General features: G+C 40.5%; 1 protein-coding gene across 2 annotated transcripts in view; it reads left to right on the forward strand.

Moving 5' to 3' along the window:
• The first annotated feature begins 176 nt into the window (after window positions 1-176).
• Window positions 177-20,335, forward strand: part of Il18r1 (interleukin 18 receptor 1) — a 39,832-nt gene continuing 19,673 nt past the window's right edge. Inside the window, exons 1-7 of one of the 2 annotated variants that reach the window (XM_046420038.2) lie at window positions 177-399; window positions 782-911; window positions 2,490-2,573; window positions 9,400-9,485; window positions 12,992-13,235; window positions 16,884-17,049; window positions 19,491-19,644. In XM_046420038.2, coding sequence (XP_046275994.1) covers window positions 9,428-9,485; window positions 12,992-13,235; window positions 16,884-17,049; window positions 19,491-19,644 — 622 coding nt within the window. In that variant the 5' untranslated portion in view covers window positions 177-399; window positions 782-911; window positions 2,490-2,573; window positions 9,400-9,427. The remainder of the gene's footprint in view (window positions 400-781; window positions 912-2,489; window positions 2,574-9,399; window positions 9,486-12,991; window positions 13,236-16,883; window positions 17,050-19,490; window positions 19,645-20,335) is intronic. The other variant, XM_058571437.1, reaches the window with a different exon arrangement.

Raw genomic sequence — 20,335 nt, forward strand, 5'->3', positions numbered from 1 at the left:
TCCCCATCATTTGTCTATTTCTCATGCGGGAGGAAACCGGTCCTGGGGAGGCGGGGGTGGGGGTGGGGGGAGGATCTAGGCAAGGTTCCTGGGGAGGCTGCGGGTAACACTTCCTCTCTCCGATCCTCCCCCAGCCTCTTCCTCTTAAATGAGGACACCTCGCTGGGGTCCAGGTGTCCTCGCTCCTCCAGCTAGTCTGGCTGTTGCGCCTTGCTGCCTCAAGGGTGCGCAAAAGCGGGAGGGGCGCGCCAACTCCTGACTCTGCAGGTGGCACAGCCGCCGCCCTGGGTCGCTGGAGTCGAAGGTCACCCCTGCGTGGAGGCTGGGGCGGTTCGCAGGGCCTGGACGCGACCAGGATTTTCCCGCTGCGCGCGTCGCCCCAGGGATCCCACAGCTCCGGTAAGTCGCAGGCGGGCACCTGCGCAGAGGAACCGGCCCCCGGTCTCGCTGCCAGAAGCACGCAGCCCACACCTGACCCGACACCCCGCAAACCGGGGTCACTCCTGAGAGTGGGCGCCTCAAGCCTGGGCGACTCCATCCCTGGGAGCATCCCACGGCGGACAGCGTGACACGCTGCCCCTGGAGCGCTCCCGGGACCTGGGGTCCTCCCACGGGCAGCGCCCACCTGCAGCCCTCTCTAGCCGGGTTTCACAGCCAGGAGCCGCAGGACGCTTTTCTTTTTTCACCTTTGATCGGTATCCCCTCCCCGCCCCGGATTACCCTCCCCGATTACCTATCTCTCTCTCTCTCTGTCCCGCCCTGCGGCCGCGCCTCCTTCCAGTTTCACAGTTGCCAGGAGCTCGGGGAATCACCTTTTCTCACCTGAGTTTTGAATGCCACCTCGCAGTCAAGAATCCGTGTGAAAGAGGGACAAACGCCCGCGCCCCAGCCTCAGAGACACCCCTTCGAAGGTAAGGACGGGCGCCCGAGCCACGAATGCTAAGTCCCGGTTTTCCCCAGCCGCTTGGAACAAAGAGCCACCCAGACTCAGGGGCCGGTATCTGAAAACTAGATTGGTTATGTGTGTTGTGCGTGCGCGCCTAAGAATAATCGGTGAGACAGCATCATCAACTCTCACTGATAGTATGATTTTTAGAAGTGAAAACATTGTCAATTCTTTTCTTAGAGATGAGAACAGCTGAAATAAGTGATGACAATAGTTGTTGTTTCTTAAGCACTTACGGTGTGCCTGACACAGTATAGAAAACTTTTGTTGTATGCACGTAAGCCTTTCAGAGGTGAAATGAAGGAGGAGGTATTATCACATTTAATAAAAGGGAGGGAGATTCAAGCACAAAGAGATTTAGCAATTTATCCAAGGGCATCCAACTTTTTATTCAAGGGAATGGCTTTATAGCTGGTTGTTCCCCCTGGAAATTCTGGAGGTAGATTGGCAAGGGAATGGTTTATTCAAAGCCAGCTTTGAGGAAGATGGAGAAAAACTTTCTGACTCAAATATCCATCTTTGGGGGATTTAGGGACATGGAAAGATTTTATAAAAGACAAGAAGGCAGAGTGTGACAAAAGGCAGGAAATGTACAGATAGTGTGTGTGTGTGTATATATATATATATATATATATATATATATATATATAGTTAGGCTTCGTAAGTCAGAAACATGCCAATCTCCAGTTCCTAGCCCCTCTGAGTGTGGGGAGAGATCTCTTCCTTCTGCCTCCACTCACAGTTTGAGGAAATACAGGTTATAGAAACTCAGTTATTAGGAAGTTGCCCTATTTTCAAAGGCAGTCTGTTCCACAGCTATGAAGTAGTAGATCGTAGTTTCACATCTAATGTTCCTGGTTCCAAAGCTCTGTCTTTAATCTGTGGGGCCTCCAGAAGTCAGAACACCTAGCAGGTTGTATCCCAGTTATCAGAACAGTTAATGGCTGGAAAAGGTCATTCAGGGGTAGAGATCAGAGAATACTGTAATAATTTCACCAACTTCCCTTGCTCTATTCTTGGGACCTCTGCAAACATATTCTATGCCACACACATTGCTGGGACCTAGGGAACTCCTCTTAACCCCATAGCTTGGGTAGACTGGGAAGTGCAAATTTGGGGAACTGCATTTGCTGGTCTGGGCACACAGTATAGAAAGGCAGGTTCTGCCCTCTGGGACCTTACCAGGGGGAGAAGGCTGGTTCTCGAAGAATGGAAATGTCCTCTCAGATGAGCTTGGACAAGGCTATGCCTGTGTGAGCAGTAATAATTAGCTTCCTTGAGAAGCCAGCCTTTGAGCCACATTGCAAGGACTGTAGTTTCCTAGTGGCTGGGAGGAATGGGGAGATTTAGGGAAAAGCATGAAAAGAACAGTAACAGATAATTGTGGGACAAGAACTATGAAGTGACTATGATTTTCCTTGCCTTATAGAGGGAAACCAAATTCCACATAGACTCTTTGTTCCTTTGAGTGAAGTGCATGCGGTTTTCTAAGATAATTTTTTTTTCTTTTCTCTTTGGTTGTTTTATCACCTTGCAAATGGAGTGAAACCCCATGCATTGCACCCTGGAGAGAAATAATTACCTGGGGGAAAATAAATCACTGGTGAGCTGCAGCTGGAGTTCAGTGGTAAGCTCTTGCCTAGCATGAGTGAGGGCCCAAGTTTGATCTACTATGTTAAAAACAACAACAACAACAACAACACTGATGTTATGATTTTTGTCAAGGCAGTTTATCTTAAGAGGAACTCAATTATATGTTTTGCTAATGAGAATGGGTGGTAGCAAGGCAATTTACATTTATTTCTGCATAAGTCAGTGAAACTAGCTTTAATCTAGACTCACTTCCATGAGTCTCAGGACCCTCATTAGATAAAATTTTTTTTTTTTTTTTTTTTTTTTAATTTTTTATTGTTGGCTGTTCAAAACATTACATAGTTCTTGATATATCATATTTCACAATTTGATTCAAGTGGGTTATGAGCTCCCATTTTTACCCCATATACAGATTGCAGAATCACATCAGTTACACATCCATTGATTTACATATTGCCATACTAGTGTCTGTTGTATTCTGCTGCCTTTCCTATCCTCTACTATCCCCCCTCCCCTCCCCTCCCCTCCCCTCCCCTCCCCTCCCCTCTTCTCTCTCTGCTCCCTCTACTGACATTCGTTTGTCCCCCTTATATTATTTTTCCCCTTCCCCTCACTTCCTCTTGTATGTACTTTTGTATAACTCTGAGGGTCTCCTTCCATTTCCATGCATTTTCCCTTCTCTCTCCCTTTCCCTCCCACCTCTCATCCCTGTTTAATGTTAATCTTCTTCTCCTGCTCTTCGACCCTACTCTGTTCTTAGTTACTCTCCTTATATCAAAGAAGACATTTGGCATTTGTTTTTTAGGGATTGGCTAGCTTCACTTAGCATAATCTGCTCTAATGCCATCCATTTCCCTGTAAATTCTATGATTTTGTCATTTTTTAATGCAGAGTAATACTCCATTGTGTATAAATGCCACATTTTTTTTATCCATTCATCCATTGAAGGGCATCTAGGTTGGTTCCACAGTCTAGCTATTGTGAATTGTGCTGCTATGAACATCGATGTAGCAGTGTCCCTGTAGCATGCTCTTTTTAGGTCTTTAGGGAATAGACCGAGAAGGGGAATAGCTGGGTCAAATGGTGGTTCCTTTCCCAGCTTTCCAAGAAATCTCCATACTGCTTTCCAGATTGGCTGCACCAATTTGCAGTCCCACCAGCAATGTACAAGTGTACCCTTTTCCCCACATCCTCGCCAGCACTTGTTGTTGTTTGACTTCCTAATGGCTGCCAATCTAACTGGAGTGAGATGGTATCTTAGGGTGGTTTTGATTTGCATTTCTCTGACAGCTAGAGATGGTGAGCATTTTTTCATGTACTTGTTGATTGACTGTATGTCCTCCTCTGAGAAGTGTCTGTTCAGGTCCTTGGCCCATTTGTTGATTGGGTTGTTTGTTCTCTTATTGTCTAATTTTTTGAGATCTTTGTATACTCTGGATATTAGGGCTCTATCTGAAGTGTGAGGAGTAAAGATTTGTTCCCAGGGTGTAGGCTCCCTATTTACCTCTCTTATTGTTTCTTTTGCTGAGAAAAAACTTCTTAGTTTGAGTAAGTCCCATTTGTTGATTCTAGTTATTAACTTTTGTGCTATGGGTGTCCTATTGAGGAATTTGGAGCCCGACCCCACCGACTGTAGATCGTAGCCAACTTTTTCTTCTATCAGACGGCGTGTCTCTGATTAGATAAAATTTTTAATGGCCTAACATTTATGGGTTTCTGTGAAATATTTTATTCTAGAGAATGGTCAGTTTCTTCAGGGTGGGGGTGGGGTCAATGAACAAGGGTGGCTAGGCAGGACCAGCAGCTTAGGAGATGACCAGATACCCTGGAAAGGGCCTTGTTCTGCATGGCCTTGTGGGACAGAAATGTTTATAACTCATCTTCTCCCTAGGTCTCAATTTTTGAAAGAGAAATTATTTTTTTTTTTATTTAGAAAAAATTTCATGACATTAGATGATTCAGATAAGTATATGACTATTCTTTATATACACACATATACAGAGGTGCACATGCATTTATTTTATACTTAAATAAAACATTAGATATATGTATACATTCACTTAATGTGTTTATTATTCAAGATATAATGTATGTTTTATTAAATGTATATGTATATATGTACATATATGTATATATGACATATTACATTTTACTTCTTTAAGTATATGAATAAGTCCAGTAAATCTGTGGCTCTTGTCCTTGGCTTGGCATTAGAATCACCACCTGGGGAGTTTTGGTGACTCAGGTTTCCCAGGCTATACAGACAGGGAATTTCCAGACAGGTGGGTAGAGCCCTAGCTTCATTATTATTTTTAAAAGTGCCAGTTGAGATATAGCACCCTGGACATCATTGAGGTTAAAACATTCTTTTCAAGATGTCATGATTTAAAAAGTAGAAAATCAGGGTAATATGCTAATGAATCAGATGATCACATGAACTCCAAACTCTAAATATTTTAAGAATTTAATGCATTAATTAATTCAGCAAATAATCATTAAGCAGACATAATGTAAAAATGTCAGTTAGTGATAATTACTATAAATAGAAAAACAAAGGGAGAGAAGACAATGGAGAGAGAGAGCGAGAGAGAGAGAGTGTGTGTGTGTGTGTGTGTGTGTGTGTGCGCCCCTATAGACATATATTTGAACTTGAGCAAGCATGCTGTGCTAGATTTTCCACAGAGTCCTCAGGGACCTATTCATTATAACCTGCTAGCAACAAACTTTAATGGAAAGACAGGACTACTGAATTAATCATAGATAATTAATCTTGGCTATTTTGGAAAAGTAACATTAACTAGACCCTATCTTCATGCTAACCATGAAAATTAATCCAGTGAATTTTTTAAAAAGTTAAATTAAAAAATTAAGCCATAAAAACGAAGAAAATAAAGATAATCATCTGCTTTACAACTGTGAGAAGAGGAATCATCTATATTTGAAAGTAATAGAAAAGTCACAAAGCAAAAACAAAAAAAGTTTGATGCCCTCAATATATAATCTTCCATTTATTAGCACATCAAAAGAGGAATTAAGGGCTAAGGATGTGGCTCAAGTGGTAGCACGCTCGCCTGGCATGCGTGCGGCCTGGGTTCAATCCTCAGCACCACATACAAACAAAGATGTTGTGTCCGCCAAAGACTAGAAAATAAATATTAAAATTCTCTCTCTCTCTCTCTCTTTTAAAAAAAAAAAAAAGAGGAATTAAAAGCAAACTAAACAAATTGGACAAAACACTCAACATCTGAGAACTGAGCAATGGATGTGAAGAAATAGTTCATAATCATAGAAATAAAATAGCTAATAGCACATGGTTAAAATTGACATCATTTATAACAAAGCCAACAGGTACCATCGTTCCATATTGACTACCTGGTTCATTTTAAAACATGAGACTGCCCAGTGCTTTTCCAGGTGTGGTGGATGGAAACCGTCTTGCACTGTGAGGGAAGGTATATGAATCATGGCAACATTTCTGGGCAATGTGATTGGCAATGTCTCAAATATGTTGTGTTCATTCACATCCTGCCATGGAAATGATAAGAAATGCAAATAATAATAGCTGACATTTAAGTGGGTGTTTATTATTCTTCAGTCATTTGCAAGAGTAATGCATGTAATTTATGATCAGCTCTTAAGATAGATAGTATTGCTGTCTCCTTGTTTGGACAAAGAAATTGGGGCAGAGAGAGAGGATAAGTGACATGCCTGAGGTTCGTTCACTGGTAAAAGAAAATGGAGATTCCAGTCTTTCCAGGCAGGTACGAGAGGCTGCACTCCAAAACACTGAGTCACATGCGAGAGTCAGGTCTCGTGAGGACAGTCATGGAGTTATTTCACAGTATAATTCATCTTGTAAAGAATCATATGTCCATCAGAAGGAATTTTGGGTGGCAATTAAAATGATGTTAACAAAGAGAACAGCCTGATACAGGAAAATGCTCACTGCATAATATTAAATGGAAATGCAAGATATGAAATTAATTAAATACTTTTAACTATTTAAAATACACAGAAAGTAGTTAAAATGCTAAAATATTATTTTATATTGGTTTCTTTTAGTCTTCATTTTGTAAATATTCTGTGTTAGGCACATATTGCTTTAAAAATCAGAAAAACATTTAAAGAAAGAAGAAAATTAACAGTTACAAAAAAAATCAGAAAAAACTGAAAAAATCCTACATAACAGAAATTTAATATTTATAGTCTCCTATATTTGTTTTATTTATACTTGATAGTATATAAATGACATTTCTCAGAATAGTTCTTTTTCTGGAGATGAATTCATTGTTTAATAAAATATTAACCTCTAGATTTAATACCTACAGCTTAACAAGTACATTCAAAGCTTAATGCACACACAACCACACACACAGAGCTTCATGAATATCAGCTATTTTTGGTACAATACGGTCCTATCATGCTTCATATTGAAACTAATAACTAATCAGGATCTCATAACTTGCTGTGTGTGTGGCACACACCCCTAATCCCAGGGATTCTGGAGGCTGAGACAGGAGAATTGCAAGTGTGATGCCAGCCTTAGCAATTTAGCGAGGCACTGTATCAAAAAAAAAAAAAATTAAAATGGGCCTGGGGAAGTGGCTTAGTGACAAAGTACCCCTGGGTTTAAATCCTAGGACAGGGGGAAAAAATCAGAATCTCATAATTTTACCCATTTGTAGACCTTATTAAAAAACCTCAAATCTTAAAAAAACAAGAAAAAGAAAGAAAGAAAGAAAGAAAGAAATTGATGACCTTTACAAGGTTACGTCAGCCTTCACCAGAGAAATAACATAAAGGAAACAACATTTTTCATTCTACAAGAATAGACAGAGTTAATGATAAAAGGTGTTGGTGGGGGGGAATGGAAGAAGTTTCAAGCATAAAACTGTTCTAATTCAATTATGAACAGTGGGTACTTTCCATACATATTTGTTCCTTTCGCCTTTACATTATTGATGTGTAGCTCTTGGAAATTCCACCAAATGTTTGGTGGTGTTATAGGTAAGGGTTGTTATAAATAGTTCGGCAGCTTCATTATTGAACTTTTTCTAGGATTCAGGAATTAATAGCTCCCCTTTTGTTTAGGATGGGAGGTGAGTGGAAGTTGGTAAAAGGAACTTATTCTAGGTGAGAGGCTACCATGTACCCAAAAGACTTCATGAATTTCAGACAGCTTCATTATGTAAAGAGCCTCTTTAGCTTCGTTTTGATAATAAGCAAACAGGCTATAAGACTTTTAAATACCTTGCCCAAACTTGGAGAGCTCCTCAGGCCTTGGTCAAATTAGACAGCCAGCTAGGGTCTGTGCGTCCGTGAGACTAAGCTCTTTCTATCACATTGTGTTCCCTCCAGCTGGTGGGTCACTGAGGTGGAAGCAGCAAGGTTTTTGGTAAACAAGGGACATAGGGTTATTTATGAATAGTTGGACTTGGTGAATGGTCTCCACTGAGGAAGAATTTGCTGACATTCTGCTTTCTAAATTTTGTAATTAAAAGGGTAAGGGTCAGGTTGTCCTAGGATCAAAGTTCTATGCAGATCTCAGTTACACTGGGTCATGGTCAGTTTCAAAGAGGGCTGTGGGGTGTAGGGAGATCTTTAAGTCTCTGTTCCCTACAATAAACACCCATGGGCACTTGAGTTTGAATGCATGGCCATAGCACACACAAGTGTTCTTCAGTGACACTGAAGAGCTATGTGCTACACACTGGGCCAGACTTTACTGACAAGCAGAATAGGCTCAGCTCCCAGAAGGAAGATGGATTTTTAAACATTCAACCCACAAATGAAAATTGAATTACCAATCATGATGAGCAAATTCTTATGCACCCTCCAAAGGCCTGGGTATTAAAGGCTTCATCCCCAAGTGGTGGCTTGGGAGGTGGTGGACACTGGGAAGCGGGGCCTAGTAGGAGATCTTTAGGTCATGGGGGTGTGCCCTTGTGGGGATAGTGGGACCCTGACTACTTTCCCTTTCTTCTGTTTGTTCCCTGGTCATAAGGTGACCATTTTTACTCCACCAATGTATCCCCCACCGAGATGTGCTTCCTCACCATAGACCTAAAACAATGGGGCCAGCTGATAGTAGACACAGACACAGACCTCCTTAACTGTGAACAGTAGTTGACTATTTTGACATAAACCTGTCTAACGCACATACACACTCATGCACTGCCACAGCCTGGCTGGCTGGGCAAAATAGCCGGGGGGGGGGGGGGTGATGAAGAACTTGTGTAGGTTGATACAGCAGGAGTAGGAGCCCTTTATTGTAGGACAGGAGGGGTATTTATACATTCCACAGAGCTTATCTTAATTAACATAAAATAGATACAGCAGTCAACCAATAAGGAATCTCCACACTTAATGGCTTGCTGGCGTTACTTCACAAACCACTCCCTCTGGCAAAATGCCAGGCGCCATCCAGACTTGTTTACAGACTCTAACAATGCACGTGTCAACACACATGTTCCCCATAGATGCAACTGCTGTACATGTCTTGGCATGACACAAATTGTTCGTTAATGAAATGGCAGATTTTCTAGAAATACTGTGGCCCTTAACTTTGACTTTGGAGGCAGGACTTAGTAGATCAGGCCTAAAACACTAATTTTAGGCCTAATTCTGTTGAATTAGAAAGTTGCATTGTTAAGTATTTCTTCTGGAAGCCAACATTAATTGCCTTGACATTTCGTTAGTTCTCCATGGCTGGAACTTCTGAGAACTGGTGACCACTTTAAGGGATTTGAAAATATCTGGGCTATGTTTAAACATCTGCTGTCACATGATTTTTTAAAGCCTTCATAAGGCAGGTATGTTTTTATTAAGTTTTTGGCATAAGCTATCTTATTCTGTTTCAGATAAACTATTTGATACAGAGTCCTAAACATGCATTGTGGAGGAGGATTCATGACTCTTTTGCTTCTTATGGTTACACGCGACTCAGGTAAGTTGTGAAAAAAAAAAAAAAAAAACTTTGTTAGTAATCTAGAGGGAATGTCAGGATTTTGTCTTTTTTTTGGGGGGGGGATGGAGGTGGTTACTAAAAATGCTGAGTTTACCAAAATATATTGATTTAAAATTCTACTTTAGAAAGTTGACAACTATTTGGTGTCTCTGAGGTAGAGAATAAAAGATCCATAGCAATGGAATCAAGTAAAAAAGATCCATGTGATAATATTTTTTTTTTAAAAAAAGGACTTAGTTCTCCAAGCTTGTAAAAACTTGTGTCCTGAAATAAATTACATTTGAGAAGAAACTTTGGTTCACGTTATTTGAAACTGAGGAGGAAGCAACTATCTTTATTATGGGTTTTTTTTTTTTTTAGGAAGTTTTGTACACACCAACTCCTTCCTTAGAGGGATGCAAAGATTCATCTGATTCTTTAGGAAATAATAAGTACCTTATAGATTTATAAACAATATCAGGGCTAGAAAGAATAAACAAGAAAGAGACTGGTTAGATTAGGGAGACAAGTAGGTTTCTAGGTGGATATCAAGTACGATTTCTAAACTTATTAACAACGATACTTGAAAGTCCCCTCTGCCTCAACCCTCTTGAAAAGAATTCTGAAACCCCATTCTTTGGAGAAGAGTTCCATGATTGGATGGCAAGTTTTCCCTCAGGCTTTGGAGGGTAAAGTGGGAGCACATATGAGACTTTGCCTGGATATATTGTCTAGGAGAAGGGAACATCTACTTTGGTAAATTATTGCTGAAGGTCTAGCTGAGTTAGTAGATACTTTCAAATAACGTAGGTCCAGTCTTGAGTATGGTTACTTAAATGGGTCCTCTATTGTTGTGATGGCACCAAGGCTACAATGCAGTACTTTCCAAACATTAAAGGAACAAAGTAGATATTCTCTTCCTGATAGAGAATAATCTGTCAGAAAGTACTGAGTGGAAAATCAAGGTGCAGGAAGAGGTGTGTGCATGGATCCCACGTTCTGTTCACATGCACCAACAAACTTGCTCCCAGTTACCGTGAAACATGTTAATCAGCTTTGCATTGCTGTGACCAAAATACGTGACAAGAACAATTTAGGGGAGGAAAAGTTTGTTTTGGGGTCACAGTTTCAGAGGTTCAATCCATGGCCTTTCCATACTTCACCACTCTGGGCTGAAGAAAGAAGCAAGGGATAAAATATATCCCCCCAAAGCATGCCCTCAATGACCTACTTCCTCCAACCCCATCAACCAAGCCTAGAGTAACCTTCCAATTATTAATCCATAAAAAGGATTAACCCTCTGATGAGATTATAGCTCTCACACTCTAATTACTTCACCTCTGGACATTTTTTTTTTAAATTTTTATTTATTTATTTATTTATTTTTAGTCATACATGACAGTAGAATGCATTTTGTATATAATACATACATGGAATGTACATACATTAATCATATTGTCTATCATGTTGCATTGCCCAACATGAGCTTTTTTGAGGTCACTTCTTATCCAAACCATAACAGGATGTTTCAGAACACAAATACAACTCTAAGATCTGCTGTGTAATGTTGCCAGAGTCCCAGTTTCTTGTCTTTTCAGGTAGTTGGACAGGACCTTCCATTAGTGGGTAACTGGGGGCCGACATAGCACTATTCTATCTGTAGAAGTCATTTAACTTAGTTGAAGTTAGGTGACAAAATCTTATGCTTGTCCAAACTCAAGACTGTTCCAAAGGATACAGGTTATTGGCCTTGCTGGATTCATAGACCCTGCTCATGGAAAAATCGGAATACTGTTCTTAGACCTTGAACTCTACTTACCTGAACTTCACTCATTTCTACAAACATTATTCCAAACAAGCATTATATTTCTTCAAATGATAACTATTTCCTAAGAGGAATGAGTGCATATGTTCATCAAAACACAGGCATATTTATACAGGCATTTAAAAACTTTTTTGTTCCTTTTAGATATATCTGACAGTAGAGTATATTTTGACATATTATACGTACATGGAGTGTAACTTATTCTAATTAGGATTTTACAAACATTTTAAAATATTAATCAAAACTTGGAAAACATGGAATAACCCAGATATCCTGTAGACACTTCTCTAATAACCCAATTTCTTAGTATTTTTCAATTTATAGAATTAATAGTCAAATAGTAACACAACTTGCATAACAATGAAAAAAGAACATATCCCTGCCGCATGTAGCAACCTGGTGCCTGTCACAGACAGAGTGGTGTACAGAAGAATTCAGACTCAGAAGAGCAAATCTGATATGATTCTGCATTTTATTACATATGCAAAACTCTAATACAGGAAAGCAAATGAACTGTCAATGGCTTGCCATATTTTGAGTTTCTTATATATTTTTATCACACCTTCTGTGTTGAAGTACTGAAATGTAAAACAGAGATTATGTGACAACCACTAAACAGAATTGGTTGATGCTCATTAACTCTTGAACTTTGAGACAGACTTGATATTCCACAGTTTCAAAGAGTGCTTCTACCCTTTGGGCCACTTCCTCTTTATGCTGTGGTCAACGATGCTGAGTTAAAACCAGCCTGTTGCTTTCAGAAATAAACTGTCGCTGTAGAGAGCACTTTGTTGATGTTCTCAGGGAAAAGTTGCATTCGATTAAAAGATTCTCATTTTCCCAATGTGGATGAAGGCCACCCTGGAGCCACCAGAGGACAAGATATGAGAAAGGGCCACTAAAGCCAGGTTTGAACTCCCAGGAGTACAAGAGTGGCAAGAAGGCCTACCCTCTGAGCAGATCAGATCAAATTCCAAGGCCAGAGAATCCGGGAGAATTGAGAAAGAAGGAGGGAGACCGAACAGGAGACCAAATAGCAGAAGTGACAGATACCAGAATTTGGAGTGATACTATATTGATTAATATAGTATTAATTACTATATTAATTACTATGATTATCCCCATGGTAACCTACAGAAATAACAACCCTATGCATACTTCAAGCTGCAGGAATACGTTTAACCATCCTCACACCTGCCCAGGAAATGGGCAGGTCAACTGATGGGCTGGGTACAAGCTTGGTGAGATTTCTGAGGATGCAGATGAAGGTCTCTAGGTATCTGTTTCCTTTGGCATGGAGACTTCCTGGCTAGGGATGCTTTGGGGGTAGGTGTGGCAACACCATGGCCTGTAGTTTCAGTTGTCTTGTGCAAAATTTTCTTTTGAAAGATGGCACTTGTCAGGTCTGTCTTCTCGATGGATGTAGTAGGTTAGGTTCTCACACCTCCCTGTTTAGGAGGAATCATTGAAAGTTTTGTCTTCATTGTCTTCTGGAAAGTGTCTTATCCCTCATAGTGTTCGAAAGTCATATGCTAAAAATAAAGAAACCATGGGACGGTGACACTGAGAATTCTCAGAGCTTTCTTATGAACCTTTGCTTCTTCACCTAATGCATCAAGAGAAAAAGTTACTTTCTTCATTTGTTTTTTGGTTTTCTCCCTTTTCTTTTACTTATCTTTAGAAACGTGTTTTTCACGGCCCAATATTAGCGCGGTGGAAGGGGAACCTTTTTATCTGAAACATTGCTCCTCTTCGCACACAAGTGAAAATGAGGAAACCTCTGTAAGATGGTACAAAAGCAGCAAGTCGAACGGACGCACTGAGCTGAACCCAGGCAGCTCTCCCAGAATTACTATGTATGACAACACTTTGGAATTTTGGCCACTAGAGTTAGAAGACCAGGGCTCTTATTTTTCCCAAATGGGGTAAGTATATCTTTTTGCTTTGCAGTCCTCTTGGACTCTGTTCAGCCACTCAATTATAAAGAAATCTAACATGAAATAAATATTTCATTATTGAAAAAATAATCTTTTTTTTTTTCTTCTTAGTCATCATAAAGACTTCAGTAAGATTTCCTGTTTAGGGATCCTTGTTAATTAGTGCGGACTGAGTAAAGGTCGGTTTTAGAAGTCAGATGCTCCTGATATCCTGGTGAAGTGACATCAACGGCTAGGACTTCATAATGACATTGATGTGTAGAGAAGGGGGAACAGGGTCATTCTCCTGGGTAGCATCTTCAGGTGGCAGAGAGGATGGCATTGATGGAGACACATGGTACTCTAGTTTTCAAGGCTCACCGGGATCCAGATGGCAGTGCTAGAGGAGGAGGTGTGTGTTCAAGAGCCAACCAAAACCCTACAGCCCTGAGCTAGTGATGAAGGGGAACAGGGACAGGGCTCTATAGTGTACTCATGCTGTAGCCTGAGATTATGCCAGGATAATAATAATGGAGAAATGCAACTATTATGAAACAAGAGCAATCCATTGGATATTGAATACATCAATCACTGTTACTGGACTTGGTTCTGTTGACAGGAACATACAGAAACATGTGCACACATATATGTACACATATACACATGTATGCATGCCTTTATCTAGAGATTTGAGAAAATACCTCGGGGCTGGCTGAGTGGTGTCACTGTGCTGTGAGATGTAGCAGAGTTCTTTTAGAAATCTTGTTCTTTGCACTGGAGTGAGTCCTGATAACTCTCACCCCGTCTTTGAGAGCAGGGTGAGATATCACAGTGAAACCTCGATATCACTCCTGTGGTTTTGCACAAAATGAGGTCATGGGTTTTTTTTGGTTTTTATACATAGAAACTCCCAAGAGTCATAAAGAAATTACAGAACTCTTTCAAAAGTCAGTGCATTTCATGTGACCTTTTAAAGAGAGATAATTGCAGAAAATGGGTCACGACTGGATTTTTCAGAGCAGGTTAAGGAAGATTGAAGACGGTACTTGTAAATTGGGTGGAGGAAGAGAACAACAAACACTTCCGAACCCTGATTGAATACAGGAACAAGGACAGGGCAGAACCATCAAAACCAAGGGGACAAACCCGTTGTCTGTGACCAACTTGGAGATGTGACATGGGAGTACAGAGAACACAACTCACCACAGGAAGCCACATGGAGTTATTAGCTAGAGAGATGATGTCAGAGAGGCATGGAAACTCAGGGGTTGGATAGGAGAGGGCAAGAAAACAGGGTGGCGCAGAGTGGCCTTGGTGACAAACTTTGAAAGTTGTTGGAGACTGATGAGTAAAATGTGAGAGTAAGCAATGGGGGAGAAGCAACTTTCACAATAGGGTGACGATGGTGGGTTCTATCTGGGAGTGAGTTGTTTAGGCCACTTAGGATGGTGGAAAATATAGAGGTGCTCAACATAGAGCAATCAGTAAGCAGCGTCCTGGTTTTACTATAGGTGTGTGTGTGTGTGTGTGTGTGTGTGCGCGCATGCGCGCACGCATGTGTGCGTGCACATGCATGTGCATATATGTACATGCACAAGTGTGTGCCCACTCAGGTGCACATTAGCTTTTGTAGTTTGGTGTGGGAGCTGCTTTCAATGTGCACACCCTCCACTTGGAATTCTCCCATGGGAATTGTAATCCCTTAATTCTTAACGGACTGCATTTACTAATAATCAAATGCTTCTGGGGACCCATACTTTAATCCTGCAGTGATTTGTCCCAACATATTTTAAGGAGGAAACCAATTAAGAAGGAAAGGTTTCCAGAAGAAAGAGTTTTCTCTGAACAGAGTCAAAGAAATGAAGGTAGAGCGAGAAGCACACTTTAAAAACTAATAATTAGATCCTGAGTTGATGAGCAGCAAGTTGGGCTTGGCGAGGTCCCCCCAGAGAGCGGACTGGAGGTTTTTAAGCCCTTTCTGTGCATGGCCAGAGGGGGAGCTCAGAGGCAGAGTGCAGTTAGTGGTCCCAACTAGCAGGGGGTCAGAGTCCACAGCTTTGGGTCAGTTGGCCTCAGCCTCACATCAGCCTCCAGTTCTTCTGTAGCAAGTGTGGCCTGTTGCTTCTTTCCACGTCTGCAGTGTAATGTTGCACGTGTGACGAGCACTCATTCTGTCAGTTTCCTGAGTGTTAGGAGGTGGACTACACAGGTAAAGAGCATGATCTACTAAGATGAGAACTTGTACATGTCTGTTCCTTAAAAGCAACAGGTCAGAGAGACCTGGAAATAATCTCTCTATCCAGATTAGTGAGGCTGGAGTTGGGGAAACTTCAGCAAACACTTGAGAAGAGAAGGGTGCCAATGGGAGTCTGAGTCCTTCTCAAGGGCCAGGCGGCTCCATTATGTCTCATGGCCACTGACCCACTGCATTTAACTGTGACAACCGCCTGCCACCCTCTCCAGCACTGGACCATCTTCAGATAATGCCCAAAGTGAGGAGCCAGATTTACATGGATTGTACAAAACACTCCTGGCCCTTGGGGCTAACCAGGTGTGCATTCCCATCTGGCCTCACCCTGAATAGGTGTGTGACCTTGGGCAAGTGGTTTAACTTCTCTGAGATTGAGCTTTTCCTTCTGAACATAGGGAAAATGCCTGGTACAACAGCTGGAGCTTGGTGGTAGCCTTGTCTTGCTCCCAGCCTCTTCTAGACTTAAAGGGGAGCTGGGAGAGCCTAAGTTGGGTGCCCATTGGTCAGGCACACAGCACCTGTCTGCTGTATTTGGGAGATGGATTCATATGTATACAAGTCTATGACATCACGTATGGATACGTATATCACATGTGCAATGTAAGCAAACGTCAGACTATAAACGTTTTCTTTTCTTTTTTTTTAAGAGAGAGAGAGAGAGAATTTTTTTTTAATATTTATTTTTTAGTTTTCGGCAGACACAACATCTTTGTTTGTATGTGGTGCTGAGGATCGAACCCAGGCCACACGCATGCCAGGCGAGCGCGCTACCGCTTGAGCCATATCCCCAGCCCCAAAGTTTTCTTTTTAAAATTACTCATTTCTGACCAGAAGGAACCACTATAAAATCTATTCAGATTCACTTCTGTTCAGTAAAGGGCTCATATAGATGTGCTGAGGGCCAGAATAGACTTTGTGTGACTCAACAGTGTAAGAGACAGGGATTGGAATACACTGACCTGAGATACATAAACCTAATGTATATACTTACTCATTCAGAAGACTGCCAGGAGTTTATAGACATCAGGAAAACAAGGCCACCCTCTCATCCTGACCTAGGATTCTCTGTTCTTGTCCCTTAATAAAGATTACCCAAGTTTTAGACATCTGCTGTTCTAACATCCATAAGATACAGCCAGGTGTGTGTGTGTGTGTGTGTGTGTGTGTGTGTGTGTGTGTGTGTGTGTTTATTGCTCAGGGTTTTATCTTTCACCCTAGGACTATTGTTAAATTTCTTGCTGCTCTGAAATAAGAGGAGGCAAAGTAGGGTATAGACAATCAATGCATCAATCTCTTTATACAAAAATTAGGAATAAATTATAGGATCAATGACAACAGGGAAGGTGGTTGATAGCTATAAGGTTTCTGTCATAATTATTAAATGCTTTTACACTTTTATTTCATAGAAATGATACTCAGGAGCGGACATTAACCGTCACCAGAAGAAACATACACAGCTGTTTTAATGAAAAACAAGTAACTAGCAAACCTGTGGGAGTTGAGAAAGTTTTGGAGATTCCATGTACAAATGATTACTATCAGAAACGGATCAAGAAAACATCATTATATAAGGTAACACTTGAAAAGTATTTCAGCTTACAACATGATAGCAAAGATAAAATTCCCAAATGAAGATCTGGTGGCTGTGGACCATTTTGGTCTCCTAACAGACAAGCCTTCTGAACCTACACAGCTCGAATGGCCTGTTGAGTGGGGTGTCCCTGCGGGGTTATTGGGAAGATCTAAAGTACACAACGTGTGTAGCCCAGTAGCTTCTCTGTTCTGTGTGAGTTGTCCAATCAATTTTGACAGCTTCGGCCCTTCCTTCCTTTTCCTTCTCCTTCAATTAATTAATTTTTGGTAATGTGAGTTTAAGTTTTTCATTTTCTTAAATCATAAACACTTAAAATTCAAAACTTGAGTGCATGTGTTTTTTCCCTAACAATACAAGTTTATTTTATAAAGTTGAAAGATGGAAAAATATAAAATGAAAGCAAAAAATCACTCATAATCCCACCAGCCACTTTTTTTTTCCTGTGTAAACATCTACTTTTAAAAAGTGCTTTGTTCTATTGTTAGTGTCTCTCTTTTACTCACTAAAAAATTATATTTGATTATTCACCTACATCTTTAAACATTCTTCCAAATAGAGGATTCCATTGGTTTCACCTAACAGATTCCCTTGTATTAGACATTAGTACATTCCCAATTTTTCTCTCTTATTTAAAGGCTAAAATGAGTATGATTTCCATAGGTCTTTGGGTGTTTATATAATTTGTCTACAATCAAATCCCTAAAGTATATCATTGGATCAAAAGTTGATGGCATATTTATGACTTTTGATACACAATATCATGTTAGCTTCTGGGAGGCTTTGCTAGCATAAGGCCCCACACTTGGTATAAGAATTCTTCTTCCTTATATTTACCCCAAACTGGGAAATGATGCTTTCAGAATTGAAAAATATGACATGGAAAATTTCTGAACCTCTTAGTAATTTTTTTCTGTTCTTTTCTTAATAATGAATTAAATACTTTAATATGTTTATTATATCATATTATTCCTTTTGTGGACAGCTTGTACATTTTCTCTTTTTCAGTTGATATACCTTTTTCTTGTTGGGTTATAAGAGGTCTTTTAAACAATGCTACAGAGATTCTATATATACTTGTGTGTGTGTGTATCCTGTGTTGTGTGTAAAGAACATACACACACATCTAAGCACTTGCACAACTCCAACAACATAGTTTCTATAGAATAAATATGAATAATCTGACTCTATCATGGAAACTTGGAAGAGCTTCAGGAGTGGGTGGTCTGAATAGGAAAGAGCTGAGAAACTTGAAGCAACAAAGGATTTACCCTGTTTACTTGGATTTTTCAAGGAGACCTCTTACCTGACATGTTTTCTAAACATTGAGTCAGTCCCCAGTTGACTTGTTTCTGTTTCCCATCGAAGGTCCACATGTTTTACAGTTCACGAAAATCAGTAAGTTCAACATATTGGGTTTTAGAGTCCCAAGGTACAGATACCCACATTTAGGAAAGGGGCATCCTAAGGATGTTTTTAGCTAAACAATTGACACAGGGGCTAAGTGTTCTCATCCTGTGGATCGATTGTGACCTGTTTGAGGGGAGGAGAACAAGGACACTCAATTTGTCAAGGGCTAATTGGAGTTTCTGATATTCTGTGTATCCTGGAAAAATCAGTTTGGGTTTATAAAAATTTGACTTATACAGAAACATGTTACTGTTCTGAGGTACCCCTGTGGGTACTAGCTACACAAGCCTGTTTTGTCTGGGTCCAGCCACAGTGGCCACCAGCTTTGACCAGCTTTGAGGGAGAAGTCTGTGGATACTAGCTCCTTTTTATTTGATATTGTCAGGAAGAATGTCAACTGGTAAGGGTCAGCCATTCAGTTCCCCTATTCTCCTTCTGTTCTCATCCCTAGACTTATTCCCAGGGTGCCTAGTTCATAGTATACAGAGTCAGAATGAAGTGTTACATTTTGAAACAGGCTTGTGCAGAAAGTTTTGAACAGAATAGAAATTATTTGGGGGGGTGGGTGGTGGTATTTGTGTGTGTGTGTGTGTGTGTGTGTGGTGCTGGGGATTGAACCCAGGGCCTTGTGCATGTGAAGCAAGCACTCCACCAACTGAGTGATATCCTCAGCCCTTTGATGTGTTTTTGCTATTATTGTTGTATTGTGTGTGTGTGTGTGTGTGTGTGTAAAATATAGTTTAAAATGAAATGCGGACAGTGGTTATGGTGCCCCAGTGCTCCATTTCCCAGGACAAGACAGGGATAACAAGGTCATGGGGTCACACTTCATTGATCATTGCTCCAATGAGAGCAAGATCAAGTCACTGGGACATTTTCTCAATAATTGCTGATTTCTGTTCAGTTTTCCTTTTTTTCTCTAAGGATCTTAAGCTTTAATTGTGAATGATTGTAATACAAATATTGCCTTTGCTTACTGAAAATATTTTAACTTGCTTTTTTAAAAAAACAGAACTGTGAAAAGTTAGCTGAAGACAATTCTAGCCTATTTATGATGAAGAACGCTGAGTTCAGTGACCAGGGATTTTACTCCTGTGTGTTTTCTGTTTATCATAATGGAAAATTTTATAACATCACCAAAACCTACAACGTAATAGTAACTGAAGGTAAGAGAAATCCCAGAATTGGGAAGAAACAAAATTATATTAAAAAAACAGAATCTTTCTTGGAAGGTCACCTAGGAACTCAGAGCTCATTTTGTTGAGCTTGTGACCATGTCACTCATTAAAATTAATAAGATTCAAAATCTTCATTTTGGTTTCCAGCCACCTGACTGAATTTTTTTTTTTTTAATTGGGGCAGCAAACGAAAGGATACATGGGTGAACCAACCTCATAGAAGTCAGCTGTATTTTATTTATAATTCGAGTAAATTGTAGAATTTTGGGGTCATTAAACTTTTGTTTCCACACAACAAATATTTACTGTGGACGCAAATATTTCTGGAGGGCCTCTATTTTCAAAAACTGTACTTAGTATGGAGAGGCCAGGGAAGCAGGGAAATATAGAATTGAGAGAGTTAAGCACTGTTTTCAGGGAATATAAAGACCCAATAAGCTACAGAAAGATGCCATCATCTGTGGAGCATCTGTGAGGCTGCCTGAGGGTGGTAGGAGTTGCAGGAAGGACAGATGCAGGGGGCTCCATTTGAGCTAGGTCTTTGTGGGAGAGCATCACAAAGGGGCGGGATTGCCGAAGTCCTGCTGCAGCAAACTAACGGGTGGGGGGGGGGGGTGACGAACAACTTGTGTACATTGATACAGCAGGAGTGGAAGCTGTTTATTGTAGGACAACAGAG

The sequence above is a fragment of the Marmota monax genome, unplaced genomic scaffold, assembly GCF_021218885.2.
Source record: "Marmota monax isolate L192 unplaced genomic scaffold, Marmota_monax_Labrador192_F-V1.1 WCK01_AAM20220418_F8-fsc00178, whole genome shotgun sequence".
Taxonomy (NCBI): Eukaryota; Metazoa; Chordata; class Mammalia; order Rodentia; family Sciuridae; genus Marmota; species Marmota monax.